At 39.8% G+C, this 13675-nt stretch overlaps 1 protein-coding gene across 4 annotated transcripts in view; it reads right to left on the bottom strand.

Moving 5' to 3' along the window:
• SPIRE1 (spire type actin nucleation factor 1) overlaps positions 1 to 13675 on the bottom strand; it is a 124931-nt gene that overhangs the window by 3862 nt on the left and 107394 nt on the right. For 2 of the 4 annotated variants that reach the window (XM_085052496.1, XM_085052497.1), the window contains 7 exons: positions 9865 to 9955; positions 8987 to 9129; positions 6197 to 6370; positions 2744 to 2881; positions 1587 to 1657; positions 822 to 849; positions 603 to 733 (listed from right to left, as the gene is read on the bottom strand). In XM_085052496.1, coding sequence (XP_084908622.1) covers positions 603 to 733; positions 822 to 849; positions 1587 to 1657; positions 2744 to 2881; positions 6197 to 6370; positions 8987 to 9129; positions 9865 to 9955 — 776 coding nt within the window. The remainder of the gene's footprint in view (positions 1 to 602; positions 734 to 821; positions 850 to 1586; positions 1658 to 2743; positions 2882 to 6196; positions 6371 to 8986; positions 9130 to 9864; positions 9956 to 13675) is intronic. The other 2 variants (XM_085052499.1, XM_085052498.1) reach the window with 2 other exon arrangements.

Below are 13675 nucleotides of genomic sequence, written 5' to 3'. Positions count from 1 at the left end.
TCCCAAATTACAGCAAACACTGGAGAGGACAGCTTCTGCCTGGATTGGCAAGACTGCAGGATCACTGACTGAGGGCGTGTGTAACATTTACAACTTGGCAAAAACAACCTTGCTAGTAACTAAAAATAGCTGATGTCTTTGGCTAATCTACACAGCATCATAGCAATGGTGATCTATGCGGAGAGTTTATTCAGCACATTCCCTCAAAAAGGAGGATTTTATATTTAATTTCTTGGATTAGCTTTGACAACCATCTGAGTCTAAGACACAAAACCAACAGACGACTTGGTAATATCAAACTGAAAAAATTATGAAAATTGGAGTAAGAAAAATTAGGGGAAAAAAGATAAAACTGTGCACTGGACATCACTGAATTCCCATTCAGTGGGTGATTCTAGCCTGCAAGATTTATCTCCAAAGAGTTCATTCACACCAGAAAAAGACATGTTAAGGATATTTTTGCAGAAGTGCTACAGAAATACAGAAATATTATTTTTCACCTGTTATCTGATAAAGGTTTAAGACATGGTTAGTGCTGCCATTTCTGTAAATCAAAGCAATGAGGTTGTAAATCAAAGCCATGAGGCTGGGTAGTTTCTCACCTGCTCCTCAGGGAATGGTGGTGACTGGTAGAAGGTTTCTCTGGCCTCATAAAGCTTTCTCCCCTTTGCAAGGTGGAAGGTCCCAGGGAGAAGATGGGGAGGGTGGAATATGGCTTTGATGGCAGCCTCATCTATTGGGAATAGCACAAGGAACATGAAGCATCATTACAAAGATTACAGCTTTTTAGAAAGGTTCTAAATGTAAGTTTCCTTACTTACTTTTTTGCAACACTGTGAGCATACAGGCCTGTGAAGGAAAGTAAGAGCATGAATCAATCTACTGGGAAAAATTATGTTTAAATCAAGAATAAGGGATAAATGTTTTCAGGAGTTAGAACCCTCCCCCATCCTCCCCTTAAACAAACATTCTTGTTTTTAAAGCTTCATAAAACATAATAACTTCAATCAGAATAATGAAGCCAAAAGCCAGGAGAAATGCTGAACAAGAACTACACCTAAATAAAAAAACAGGAAAACAAAAAAAGAAAAATAAGCCGGTTTTCCTCTAAAGAAACCTCCTCTGGTAAGTGAGACTGAAACTCAGTGATTACACAGCTCCTCTGACTTACTGTTTCACTGTTAACTTCAAATTGATCATTTTGCCCACAAATATTCCTTCTTGCTTTTTCCCTGCCCCAATACTCAAATACTAGCCCAAAAAGTAAATTGCCTTGAAATGTTTTCCCCAAAAACACAGGTTGTGGAACTGTTTACTGGGGAATCTGAGTAAATTCCATCTTGCTTTCCCATAAGCATATAAGAACAAATAAGTGTTTCTCTCACTTTTAGTCAAGAGTTTCAGTCCAAGGAATCAATTCTATCACTTAAGAAGGAAATGTTTTTGCACATTTTTTTTAACATAGACTGCTACAGAAATAAACCCAACCAACAGTATGCAGCAGAAATTTGAGGGTTTCTCATGCACAAAGCAATAATTTTCCCTCTGAAATAGTACTAATTTATTAACAGACATGAAATATTTACCTCTTGCAGAACTGACAAGTGTAGGACCAGGTAAAGAAAGAAAACCTTCTTGTTCGACAGCAAAAGCAGAGCTGGAGGAAGAAGAACAAAGAACCCACAATGTTAAGCAAAGTCCCACACAGTGATGACTTCATCGACCAGTTGCTGTCAGCAAGGTCACAGTGGCAGTGCTACATCCAGTTCTGGGTCTGTACTTCTAAGATGATATTGAGAAGAAGGTCCAGAATTGTATCTTCATGTATTTAGAACAAGGCCTTTAATTGTTTTGCCTAAATTAAGTAATTGCCAGTGAACTAGTAAAATTTGGTTAGAAAGAAAAGCAAACCATTTTAGTAGTGGAGTAAATTAATTAAAGCCTCAACCTACTTTGAGATTTGATAAAAACTCATTGCTAAGCTTTATCTAGCATGACAACAGGCAACAGCTGAATCTAATGAGTAACATTTTAAGACCCCTGTTCCTCTGCCTTAAATCTATTAAATTATTAAAATAAATCTGCATAGTAGACACAGGTAGGACTGATGGTAAAATACACAGTGAAGTCAAAATAGACTTGCTGGAGGTGTTCAAGAAGCATGAGTCAAAAGTGGGAGAAAAAGGTGCTGCTTCTACTGGGAAGTATCAATCTGCAATCTGCAGTTTGCAGAAAAAGAGGCATTAATTAGTTAATTGGTCTATAATATTAAACCTCCTTCTGGGGCCACAAGTCATATGACTTCTCTGAAGGCTTTAATTCAGATTAATAATCTGTGCTTGATACTAAGGATTCATATATGAAGAACTTGTAGTTTTCTACTGTTATCTGTAATCCTGTTTTCTGGAACAGAAGAGGTAACCAAACCTGCAGATGGCATGGGGACAGAAATCACCTCAGTCAATGAAGTTTAAACCAGACACATACAGATACACTCTGCTAATTGCAAATGCTAATGCATTTTTATAGACAATATGAACAAACAAGGTGTTTCCATGAAAAGTTTTGATGTTTCTGGACATAATTCAAGGAAGCTGACCCATCTGTTACACATGTAGGGGGATGTTTGGTGCACAACTCTCCTTTCTCTCCAATACAGGTTAAGAAACAAGTGTGTAAATGAGAGGCTTGTGCAACTGGCTTCCCTTAATACCCTTCAGAGCCTCCACAGCCTCAGCCCTACCTTTCCTTTCTTGAGAGCAGTGTAGACATCTTTATACTGCTGGTACTTCTCCAGCTCCGCCTTCACCAGCACCTGACGGATGTGCATGACCTCCTCCACTGTCAGAGCCAGACATTCCACGGGGTAACAGAACTCCTCCTGGAAGCCAAAAACCCATATTATTTCAAAGACAAACAGCTTCTTCCAGTGTTCAACCTAGACAACCAGCCACCTGGTTAGTAACTCCAAAAACAGGGGGTTTCTCCCATCAAACTGGAATAGCACTGGCTCATTCACGGGCATCACATGAGTGCCAAACCACTGGAAGCTGCATAAGTGTGATCTAAATGGTCTTATATTTAGCCTTCACAACAATGACAATTTTCTTCATCTTTCCTCCTCAAGCCACTTGATGCTTCTCTCTATTTGTCTTTTATTGCGAACACTTGTTTCAAGCCAATCAACATTCAGATTTATAATTTGAAAGGGAAAATGTAGTATGGTAGATGGCATTATTTTATGTATACTGTTTGAGGTATACATCAAATAATTTCTCTGAGACTCTGTGATGCCCAGAGTGGCCAAGGAAAGTTGTTAGTAGCCCATTCTAGCAGAAATTTTTATTCAGTGGTACCACATCTTGGTGCTTACATGATCAGAATCCCACCAAGACAACAAAAAGCTATATCAGTTCAGGCAGAAAAGTTCTCCTTTCTGCCCCAGAAAGTAACAGCAGCAATTTAGGCTTTACAGAATAATGTTCCAGTATCAAGCAGGTGTACTGGTAACCCAGTGTTGCATTATAAATGGTAGAGACTCAAATAGAGAATTAACAGCACAACTTTCCACTTAGAAAATTTTGCATCTGTTCTGTGTTGGAGCATTTGGGAGAATATTGAAGGCAGAACTCCTGAATTTGGTACCAGGGAATAAAAAGCACCAACCCAATTTGTAATCCAGCCCAGTAGTTGATTATACATTTCCAAAAGAAAGACAGAAACCTCTGTGGGAACTCCCATTGCTTAATGCTTAGTGAACCTTTTCAGTCAGCCCAGAGGGGCTACTGTGCAGTAATGACAATGACAGGCAATGCTCTCTGAATAAACGAAGGAAATTTCTCCTGCATAGACAAAGACGTGGCTGACAGTTTGGAGATCTCGTTTACAAATTGAAGTGATGAATCGGATTAGTACGGAAATGCTCCATTTCCATGTACTCAGAGGTCTGTTCTGTCTTTCCATCAGATTAAAAAGAAAATCTTTCTACGTTGCAGACCTGGCAAACATTAGCATTTAGGAACCACCACATTTTTAAAAACTGTTGTCTTACCTATCTAGAAAGGGAACACAAAGAAACTTCACTCTGTTTAGGGTACCCCACAAAAGACTAGAATTGAGTTAACTTTGTTAGATTTGCCAGCTAAACCTCTGGGGTATGGAACACGAGTTTTCTGGAAAAAACAAACTACATCAAAAGCAGCTGCAATTTGCTCTGAGGTGTAAAACTGCCCAGCCAAAACAAAGTATCTTCTGTTCCTTGTGAGCAACTTTACGGCTAACCAGCAGCTCTCAGCATTTAGTTCTGGGTTCTTCCCATAGCAACTGCCTTGCGATGGGGAAGGCACGGCTGAAGGCTGGGGCGGCACGGGAGAGGAAGTGGGTGGGAAAGCGGGATGCACACAATGCCAGCAAAACCCCTCGAGTCTGCATCGTGGGAGGCTCAGGGAAACTATCCGGGGTGAATGAGCCTGACTGAATGCTTGCAATCAACCAGAGCTTTAAGTCCTTTAGAAAGACATTTCTTACTTGAAGCTCTTCCTTCCCCCTCATGAACGCCCATTCCTTTAATTTACAGGACGATGACGTCGGGGAATATTGCTCCTTTGAAGAAATTCTGCGGGTCTGCTATGGGTGTAGAGCACGTACTAGGGGAATAGTGTGGGCCTGTTGTCGTACCAATCAAAAATGAATATCATTAAAATAGAAATAGCCAGCAGGCAACAGGGGAAACATAGAAAATGTTCACATGTTTAAATGCTAATGTTTTAATTCCAGCGGTTACACAAGGACAACAAAATGTTAATGCAACATTAAATGAAAGATAAATAATATGATTTCAGAAAACTGCTTGGGTTTTTTTTTTTCCCTTTTCAGAATATAAATAAGTACACAGGAAAATCTTTTGTTTCTACACTACCTCTAAGGCATTGAAATAATTAAATTATGCTAAGCATTGGCTAAACTTCATTGAACAATGATGCTGTGGAGTTATTGCTCAAACTTCCAACAACAGCCTGCACCCAAATTCAGCAGCTCCAAGTGAGAGCACTCTCTGCAATACTCGCATATGACAGAACATGGTAAAGACAAAATGTGGTTTGAATGGTCTTGATTTTCCAGACTTAATACTAATTTTATTATTAAAGACAAGCCAATATGCTTATTTTTAAAGGGGAAAAATGTTATTTTAAAATACTATTTTGAACTTGAAGTTTCCATGATCCTCTTGAGAACTGGCTTAACACTGACTATGCAATCATCTTATAAACACTATAGCTTAAGGTGCGTATGGATAATTTTTATAGGCAGGAAAAGCAGGTAGTAAGAATTGCATATCCAAAATGTGCTTTGTAGGTCATTCTCAGTGTACACACACCTAATAGATCCTTATGACTAATACAGTTTTACTCTAATGTACTCCTTCTCATTAAAGGATGTCACTAGACATTCAAATGAGTTGCATTAGTAAATTGCAAAACGAACAAGTGCCACATTGGCCTCTAAATTCTGCAATTCACAATTAGTCAGGCACTCTGAACTCTTGTTCCTTTTGCAGACTAAAAGTTTCTAAAAGGTCAGCTGGGTATTCAACTATAAACTCTCCTAAAAGAGGCTTCACCCTTCTACTTATTGGTTGGGACATGAAAAAGATGGAAAAATTAAATTACTCATGTTCAGTTACACATAGGGGTAAAATGAATTACTTTTTCTTTTCAGTGGATTTGCCTTCCCTGATACATGGATATGAGCTATTCTGCAAGTTCTGATACATAAGTGTGCTGAGGACCAAAACAATATGTATGTTTTCAAGTAAAGCAGATTGCAAATGCCCTTCCATTCTCCATAGTGTACCTCAGGAGAAACATAAAACCTTATTCTTTTCAATATAGTCCGAGGATCAGAATAGTTTTGCTGGATTTTTTCTGGAGGATCTTCATGTGCTGCAATATTTAAAGTCTGTCCCATTGATAATCTGGTGATGTTGCATTTTTAGTTTGCTGTCCTTTCAGAACTGATTTCTTTTCCCCGTGAGGTGATTGAAGACATACAAATATCCTACACACATTGAAATCAAAGTCAATCAGGTGCAATGTCCCAGCCTAAGCTGTAATTCTTGCCACAGCTGAGGAAGTGCTCCCCTAGGAGGGAACATGCTGGTGAAGGTGATTTCCAAAGCCAGCAAAAAGAGGCAAACCTTTGCGGGTTTCCACCTGCTGGCAAAAGCTCTCTCACAGAGATAGTACATAGCCCCTGCCACCCCACACATGGCTGCTTCAACGGGATGAGAGCTGAGCAGAGAAGCTGCTTGCATAGTTGAAAAAAGTGGTCTGAAAGTCATCCTTGGAAATAAACTGGTTATCCTAGGAACCTGAACAATAGATAGGAAGCAGAGAAGCGAATGCTGTGTATAAATGAAACCATTAGCTTTGGTCCTCTGGGTCATGAAAAAAAATAATGATAATAATAATAATTTAAAAAGCAAACAGACTACAAAGGCATCCACATGTAAATCTCAGGACACTGACTTGATCTCACTGCTTAAGCACCAAAGCAGCTCACTACAGCAACCACCAGGGCTGATTCCCCCAAAATCATTGAGCTACCCTGCCTTTCTATGTAGCACTGGCAGGGTGACATGTCAAAAGGACTATGTTTGGCACTTTTCCAAGTTTGTTTCCCCTCCCCACCTACTCGGGCCTAACTCCCTCTGTCTGATGAGATGCCAGTTCACAAAACCATCGTTAGTATGCAAGACAGAGCAGTTTCCTGCTAATCCTGCTCAGAGACTGTAGCAAACCCCTGCCTGGTTTCACTGGCATTGATGGCTATTTGCTGACAAGGCCTCTTTCACCTTGGGGAGAAACCAGGGTCACAGGAGCTGGTGATAAGAAATTAAACTCCATCAGTCCTGGAGGAAGGGATGAAGAAGTGTGTTGTCAAATAAAAGATAAAGAATACTCTGCACTTATTGAGAAGCATTCACTCTGGGAATGGCAATTTTACATATGCAACATCTGGCGCAGCCACTGGAAGAGGTTGGCATCCCTCCAGGAAGGAGAGAACTGCAGAAAGCCAAAGTGTGGAACTGGGCCAGTGCCAGCATATGAGAACTCATCTCCCAAAATGAAAAACAAGAGTGTTGAGGGAGGTGTCTGTCACACCCTAGAGGGCACTATTGCCAAGTTAAAGAATTAGCTCTCAAGGCACCGAATAAAATAGGTTCTTATTAATGGAACATCATTTCACTACTGGTTTCCTTCTTTTTCACTTCAAAGTCAAAACCAAGCTAGTTGACAGATCTCTAGAGATTTTTATAAAAAAAGAAAAAGTCCAAACAAACAAACAAAAGCCCCCTAAGCACAAAAGAAACTAGTAAAATCATTCCCATCTGTTCCCAAATTAGCCTGACTTATCTAATGGGTTTTTCTCCCTTTTCCTTTAGTATTTTTCTGGGGAATGGAATCACTGAATTAGTTTTTCTGCAATGGTTTTATTTTTCATGCATTTTTCTAGGCATATGTCAATGAACATATTGACAAGACCAACAGAGGGAGAATATGTATGTGGCTGAGGAAATCCTGGTAAGAACTTGGTTGACCTATTTTAAATAACAGCCTCTTATAAGATTTTTAAGTTACAAGAGCCTCTGAAATACACAAGATTAATATCACAATGTAGCACACTCAGATGCACTAACAGTGTGATGGAGCAAATGTCTCAGTATAACACAGGATGCTTTCTCCCCTCCTCCCTTTGAACCATTTGTTTGTGGATGACTCTGGGCCTACCAGGAAATAAAGTCTGGATTTCCACATACAGTGAGTGCAGCAGAAGGTGACAGGGCAACCCATTTTATGTGACAGTGACTTCAAACACATGCTGAAGGAGCCCTCCAGCATGGGCTAGAGTTCACTTTGGCAGGAGATGTCCACTTGTGCTGTGCATTTATCAACATGTCACCTGACCTGCAACTGGAATGAGAAACTACACTCTACTTGCAAGGATGTAATAAAATCCAGTAGACCCTCTACAAAGGAAAAGCCCATTGTGGGAATATTTGGAGGTATTTTTCCTGTTACTGAGCAGCTTCATCATCTAATAGGTTTGGATCCTGGCTGTCATCTCTTGGGCCAACAAAAACGCTCTTCAAAGCCTGTTAATACCACTGCACTACAAGACAGGGCAAGCGAATATTCCCTTCCTTTCAAAACTTGGATGTGTCTATTGATTTCTCTATTCACCAGCACCTCATGGGGCACACTCTGAAACCCTGCTGGTAGGAAAAGAGACAAGGAACATATCCTGCATGAAATTACAAAGCACTAATCAGTATGTCAGCATAAACGAACCAGGATTTCATACCCTTTGCTGTTTGTACTCTGCTGGAAAACAGTTCTCACTTAAAGCTAATTGATCAAATGCACAGTACTTTCTTTTCAAGCAGTAATACAGGTTTTTGCCTCAGTAACTTCCACAAAGCAACACAGACAAACCTTGATTTGGATTAATGAAAGAGCTTTCATATGTATAAACATTACCAGGCAAGTTATTAAGGTGGGAAGAAAAGAAATCATTCCATTCATCCAGTTATTAACTGCAATACTTCCAACAACTAAAAAAATTCCCCCAAATCCCAAAATAGATCCACTGGTTTGGAATTGTCTCTATTCAAGTGCAATATCAGTAAGGTGAAGTTCATCTGTTTTGGAAACATTCTGAAACAAAAATCAAGACAGGTAATTTACCCAGAGTCCTAATCAAAGTGCAAATGTTTTCTGAGGCACCTGTACCTGGGATTTTGGATAAATATCTTAGAGAGACAAAGTTCAAATCTTGATTTCAAAACATCTTATTAGCCAAGAGCTGTTTCTGAATTGAAGAGTTTTCTTTGGGTCAAGTTCTAATCACACTGAAGCCAAGTTTTGATTTTCATTATACTCTTAGCATTCCTCTTTTTCTCTCTCCTACCACCCACTCCACTTACAAGTGACCTGGAGCTCTGTTTTGAAGGGGGTAGGAACTGTCTCACATTGGTTGGTGTTTCCTTTTCAATGGAGTGTCGTCTCTGAGGCGGCTGCCGTCTCTCGGGCTGCGGCGTAGACGATATGGGCAAGAACTTTGGAGGCACTAAGGATTCAAACAGTACAAAAAGGTTAGTTCTTCTAAGAGAGACTGCTGGCTAACATAGGTCAGTACTTAATCCAACCACTGATTTGCTAGAATTCCTACAACTGGTGCTTAAGTTACATATCTATACTCAGGTGTTTCAGGATATCATTCGACTTATTTCACCATCATGCACAGATTACACATCTCATTACAAAACCTTTCCAATGAAACTGAAACACTTCGAAACAAATGAAAAATATACTGTTACACAGCAAAACCTGCAATAACTATGCTTGAAAAAAACAGACAGGTCTTGCCCTCTTCCCAGTAAGTATTTACGAGACAGACTGGTGATTACTTAGTGTCTTTCAAACACTGCCACAGAGGCAGAGATGGAGGAAACATTTAAATCAGTTTTATACATATGAAATTAGTGTTTCTGTAGTAACAAATTATTCTGTGAGATGAGCATAGCTAAGCTATCCCCTCCATTCACTTGTGACTTCCTCTACAGTCCTATATAAACTTCAAGTATCAAACCTTCTGTTTCACAAAGATATCCATCTGGAGTAGAGGCTAATGCCTTCCAATTGTTTATCACATTTGACCCATTCAGCATGTGCTGGGTTCAGCTTTAGAGATTTATTACATTAACAACACTCAGCTTCAGCTTTCCATATAAATTTCCGACAAAGTTCATAGCACAGAAGACAACAGAAGTGTGTAAAAGCACTGGGCTCTCTCATAACTCACTCTTTCTGCTGCTGGTGCCTTCTTGAGAGGGGTCTTCCACTTGTGAGGGGGAGATGCTGCTGCTGCTTCCTGACTGGTGCACTGATTCCTCCTGTGTGGCAAGAGGAAAAGAAACAGAATTCTTCAGGGACTGGTTTTAGTTCTCTTAATGCTTTTTAGCACACAGAAACCACAAGCTGTCAAATATATTTTGGACCATTGAATCACTCAAAGCCCTAGAAGAAGTCCTGAGAAAAACTTTGACTCTGCACAGCACTCGGAAAACAGAATCTTCAGTGCTCAGTTTTTTCAGAAACTGAATGAATGGAACATGAATGGAATTCAGTGTATTTAAATAGTGCGTGAAAGAACAAGATCAGGAGAGAGGTGCATGAATCCACTGTAACCTGTTAATTTTCCTTGCTGTATTTAAAGACTTCTAGGGATTTGCAGCTACAGCAGGTAAGTTAACTCGGCTTTATATCTCACACTAACAAGGAATTAGCACTTAGATTTGTCTGGTCTCCAAAGGAATGAGGGTCACTCATACAAGTGACTCAGGTAAAGAGAAATTAATCTGAATTTGACTGCAATGTTCTCTGATTCCCAATCCTGGTGTGTTCTTATTTTCTTCTGTATTTAAGAGAAGTCTCATTCTCTATATAAGCATGCGTTTTCATAACACCCAAAAGCAACTCCTGCAAGATGAAGGGAATGAAATGGGTTTTGACTGAACACCTCCCAGCTACCTAAAGCTTTATGCCACCCAAATTATTAAATCCTTTGCTTTCACCTAAAACCCATCTTCAGCCACAAGAAACCAGCAAAGACACAGATCATCACAGGAGCCTCACAAACGAAGGACTGAGCATGAAGGCTCTTTACCTCTAATGTGAATGCTTTCAACCAAAGAGACTTAACATCATTTAGGCTGTCAAAATTTACAGATCAAACAAGTGACCTGCTCTAAAATCCAGCAAGTGGCTGAGCTTCTCTCTCACGGATTTCCCTAGCTGAAAACCTCCACTGGCTGAAAGATTGCCTTCTTTGGTAACAGCAAGTCAGAAAGAAAAGCTGGCAGGATCACCTCAATGAGCACCACGCATCACAGGACACAGACCTCTACAAATTCTCATCAGGTGATCTGTACTTCAGGCTTAGCCCAAGGGTAGGTGTTGCCACAACACAGTATTCTGAAAGGGGTCTCAAACCAACTCACATCCCAAAACAGTATAACCACTTTAACATATCAGTTATGACCCCTACAAAACACTTGTGATGGGAAGCTTGTAAGGAAGTTTGAGCAGCACACTGAGCTACAGAAGCTGTTTTACTTGCAGAAACCAGTACAGTTTAGCTACAGAGCTGACTCATAGCTCTGCATATTGCTGCATGGTTGCCTTAAAACACCAATGGAGAACTTGCATGACAATTGGATGCACTGCTCTTTAGAAGGGGTGCAAGAGTGTTCCCAAGTCCAGAGTTAAACGTTTATATTTTGAGAAGGAGAATACCCCTGTACCAAGGGAACTACTCCATTTTTCACTTTGTAGAAGTCAGATCGGTCTGAGTGGAAGGCTAGTTTACCATTGCCAGAGAAGCTAATGAGCTAAGTAAACTGGTATTCTAAAGAATGCTGGAGCTGGTGGCGAAGTATAAAAAATAGTAAGTATAAACCAACACAGGGAAAGTGGAAGCCAGGAGGATGTTAAATTAGACATAAAACCCTACTTAAACAACAGGTATTCCGGGTTTGTAATTTCAAATTTCTTCTTTTGTGCACAAACATGTGCACTGACAATGCTTCTGCTGTCCTACAATTTCTCAAACATAGAGGACTTTTTTTTAGAATTAAATCTTGTGTATGAAGTCTTGATGAACCCCTGCATTAATTCCTCCGTATCTATACAGCAACTGTTGACAATTATTGTAGACTGACATTTTACATTTGAGGTTGGATCAACCCAACACCCATGACTCAACACTTCTCCAGTGTGCCAAACATTCAGAATTTTACAGTTACTGAGAAAATTGCAGCTTTAAAGGCTTTACCTTAAAACATCTGAATATATTACAGACATGATTTTTGGCTAGATAGTTGTAGTTTCATGAGGAAGACACAGTCTTTTAATCTGTATTAAAAGTCACTATTAGAGTGCTACATCTCTTAGCCACACAAAGCAAAATGGCACTTCCTGCTCCACACCCCTTGGAATCTGTGATTTTAGTGGTGATGCAGAAAAAGCAAGGACAGAAAGAAGGAACAATACATAAAATATTCATTCTTGCCAGAAAATGGGCATAGGGCTATATCAGACCTTCCATTTCACCTCTGCCTGGCTACACTGAGTATTGGGACATAGCCTGCATCACAACACAAATGAAAGAACAAAGGGGATGCAGGGGGAAGAAAATGCATCTGCATCACAGCTCATTTGCAGTTCCACAACTCAGCAGTGCAGGTATTTCCAGCCTGTAATTTGGGGCATAACATAGTCATAATTTGACTCCCAGTGAGTAAGTCCAAATAAGTAAAGCCCAATTCAAACTGCAGACAAAGAGGTAGCCGAGTCATTTACAGGCAATCAGAACAAGACACACACTCTTCTGTGTGTTACATACACAGTAAAAGTCAGGAGAGAAATAAAACATTTGGACAGAGTGATCTTCCCTTTCTTCAAATGTTCTACATCCTTCACCAGCTTGAAAAACTTCACCCAAACTCCCTTCATTTTATTTTCACTAATTTAACAGTTCCTGAGCCCCAACCAGTATTCTGCTGAGCATCTTTATCATCTCAGCTGCTTCACCAGCTTCACCAGCTATTTCTATTGACTCAAACTAGTACAGTATCTGTTCTCTGTGACAGCTCGATGTGGTTGATTTATTTTCAATTTATCTTTTACTGTATGTTCCACAGTTTGTTCCATACCACTTTGCTTGCCTACACAGTATTCCCTAATCAATAGTCGCATTCAGACATTTTATTTTTCCCTTCTACAAGACTCATTTCACATTTCCCTCTATATAATTTTCTTTTACTGACTTCTGCTTATTTTTCTGTGTGAAATACCATGATGCTTCAGGATACACAGAGCTACAGGCTGTAAGTTCAAGATCCAACTCTCACTGACAGATCTTAGTATTCCTGCATCCTGCCCAGCTTCATTCATATTAACAAACCACATATAGCCTCCATTGTAATTTTAAAGACTGATGAGTGATTTCAGAATGCAAATTTCTTCTGCTTTCAGAACAGAAGCATCAAATTATGCACCCACACAGGATAACCCAAAGAGGGCCAGCCTTTCACAGATCAAGGAGAAATGCAAAGAGATCAATTTCTCCCCACATAAATTTCTCCTCCCATATTTCTTCCCAGTCTCCTATCTTTCAGCTTAGATGCCTTTGTAACCACCCTGTCAGGAAACCCCTCCTTTCCCATTTACAAGAGAGAAAAAGAGTCAGGGAAGACTGCTTTCCCCAGGCTAGAATTATCCTCTGTGAATAAAGCCTGCCTGCATGAGCTTTCCAGACAGCTTAACTTTCAGAAAGGTCCAAACTCAATTAATAACACTACTGGTCCAGAAAACAAAGCTCATTCTTGAGGATGTAACAGTGGTACTGCTTGAGGATCACATATAATGCAGCTTTGAAGCTGGAAAGCTTTTTAAGGTTTTCTCCTTCTAATGCTTTTTAAAATCTTTAACTCTTCACTTGAGAGAGGATGGATTAAAAAGTATTTCTCCATCTGAGTGGTATTTGCTTGTCCCTGTTTGTGAAACATTTTTGGGGTGTTAGCTCCCAATCTTATATAGCAAACTAATGCACT

This window comes from Lichenostomus cassidix, chromosome 2 (genome assembly GCF_008360975.1).
Source record: "Lichenostomus cassidix isolate B80296 chromosome 2, HeHo_3.0, whole genome shotgun sequence".
In the NCBI taxonomy this organism is placed as follows: domain Eukaryota; kingdom Metazoa; phylum Chordata; class Aves; order Passeriformes; family Meliphagidae; genus Lichenostomus; species Lichenostomus cassidix.
Note: the sequence above shows the minus strand (reverse complement) of the source record. Positions and strands in the feature narration are given on the sequence as shown.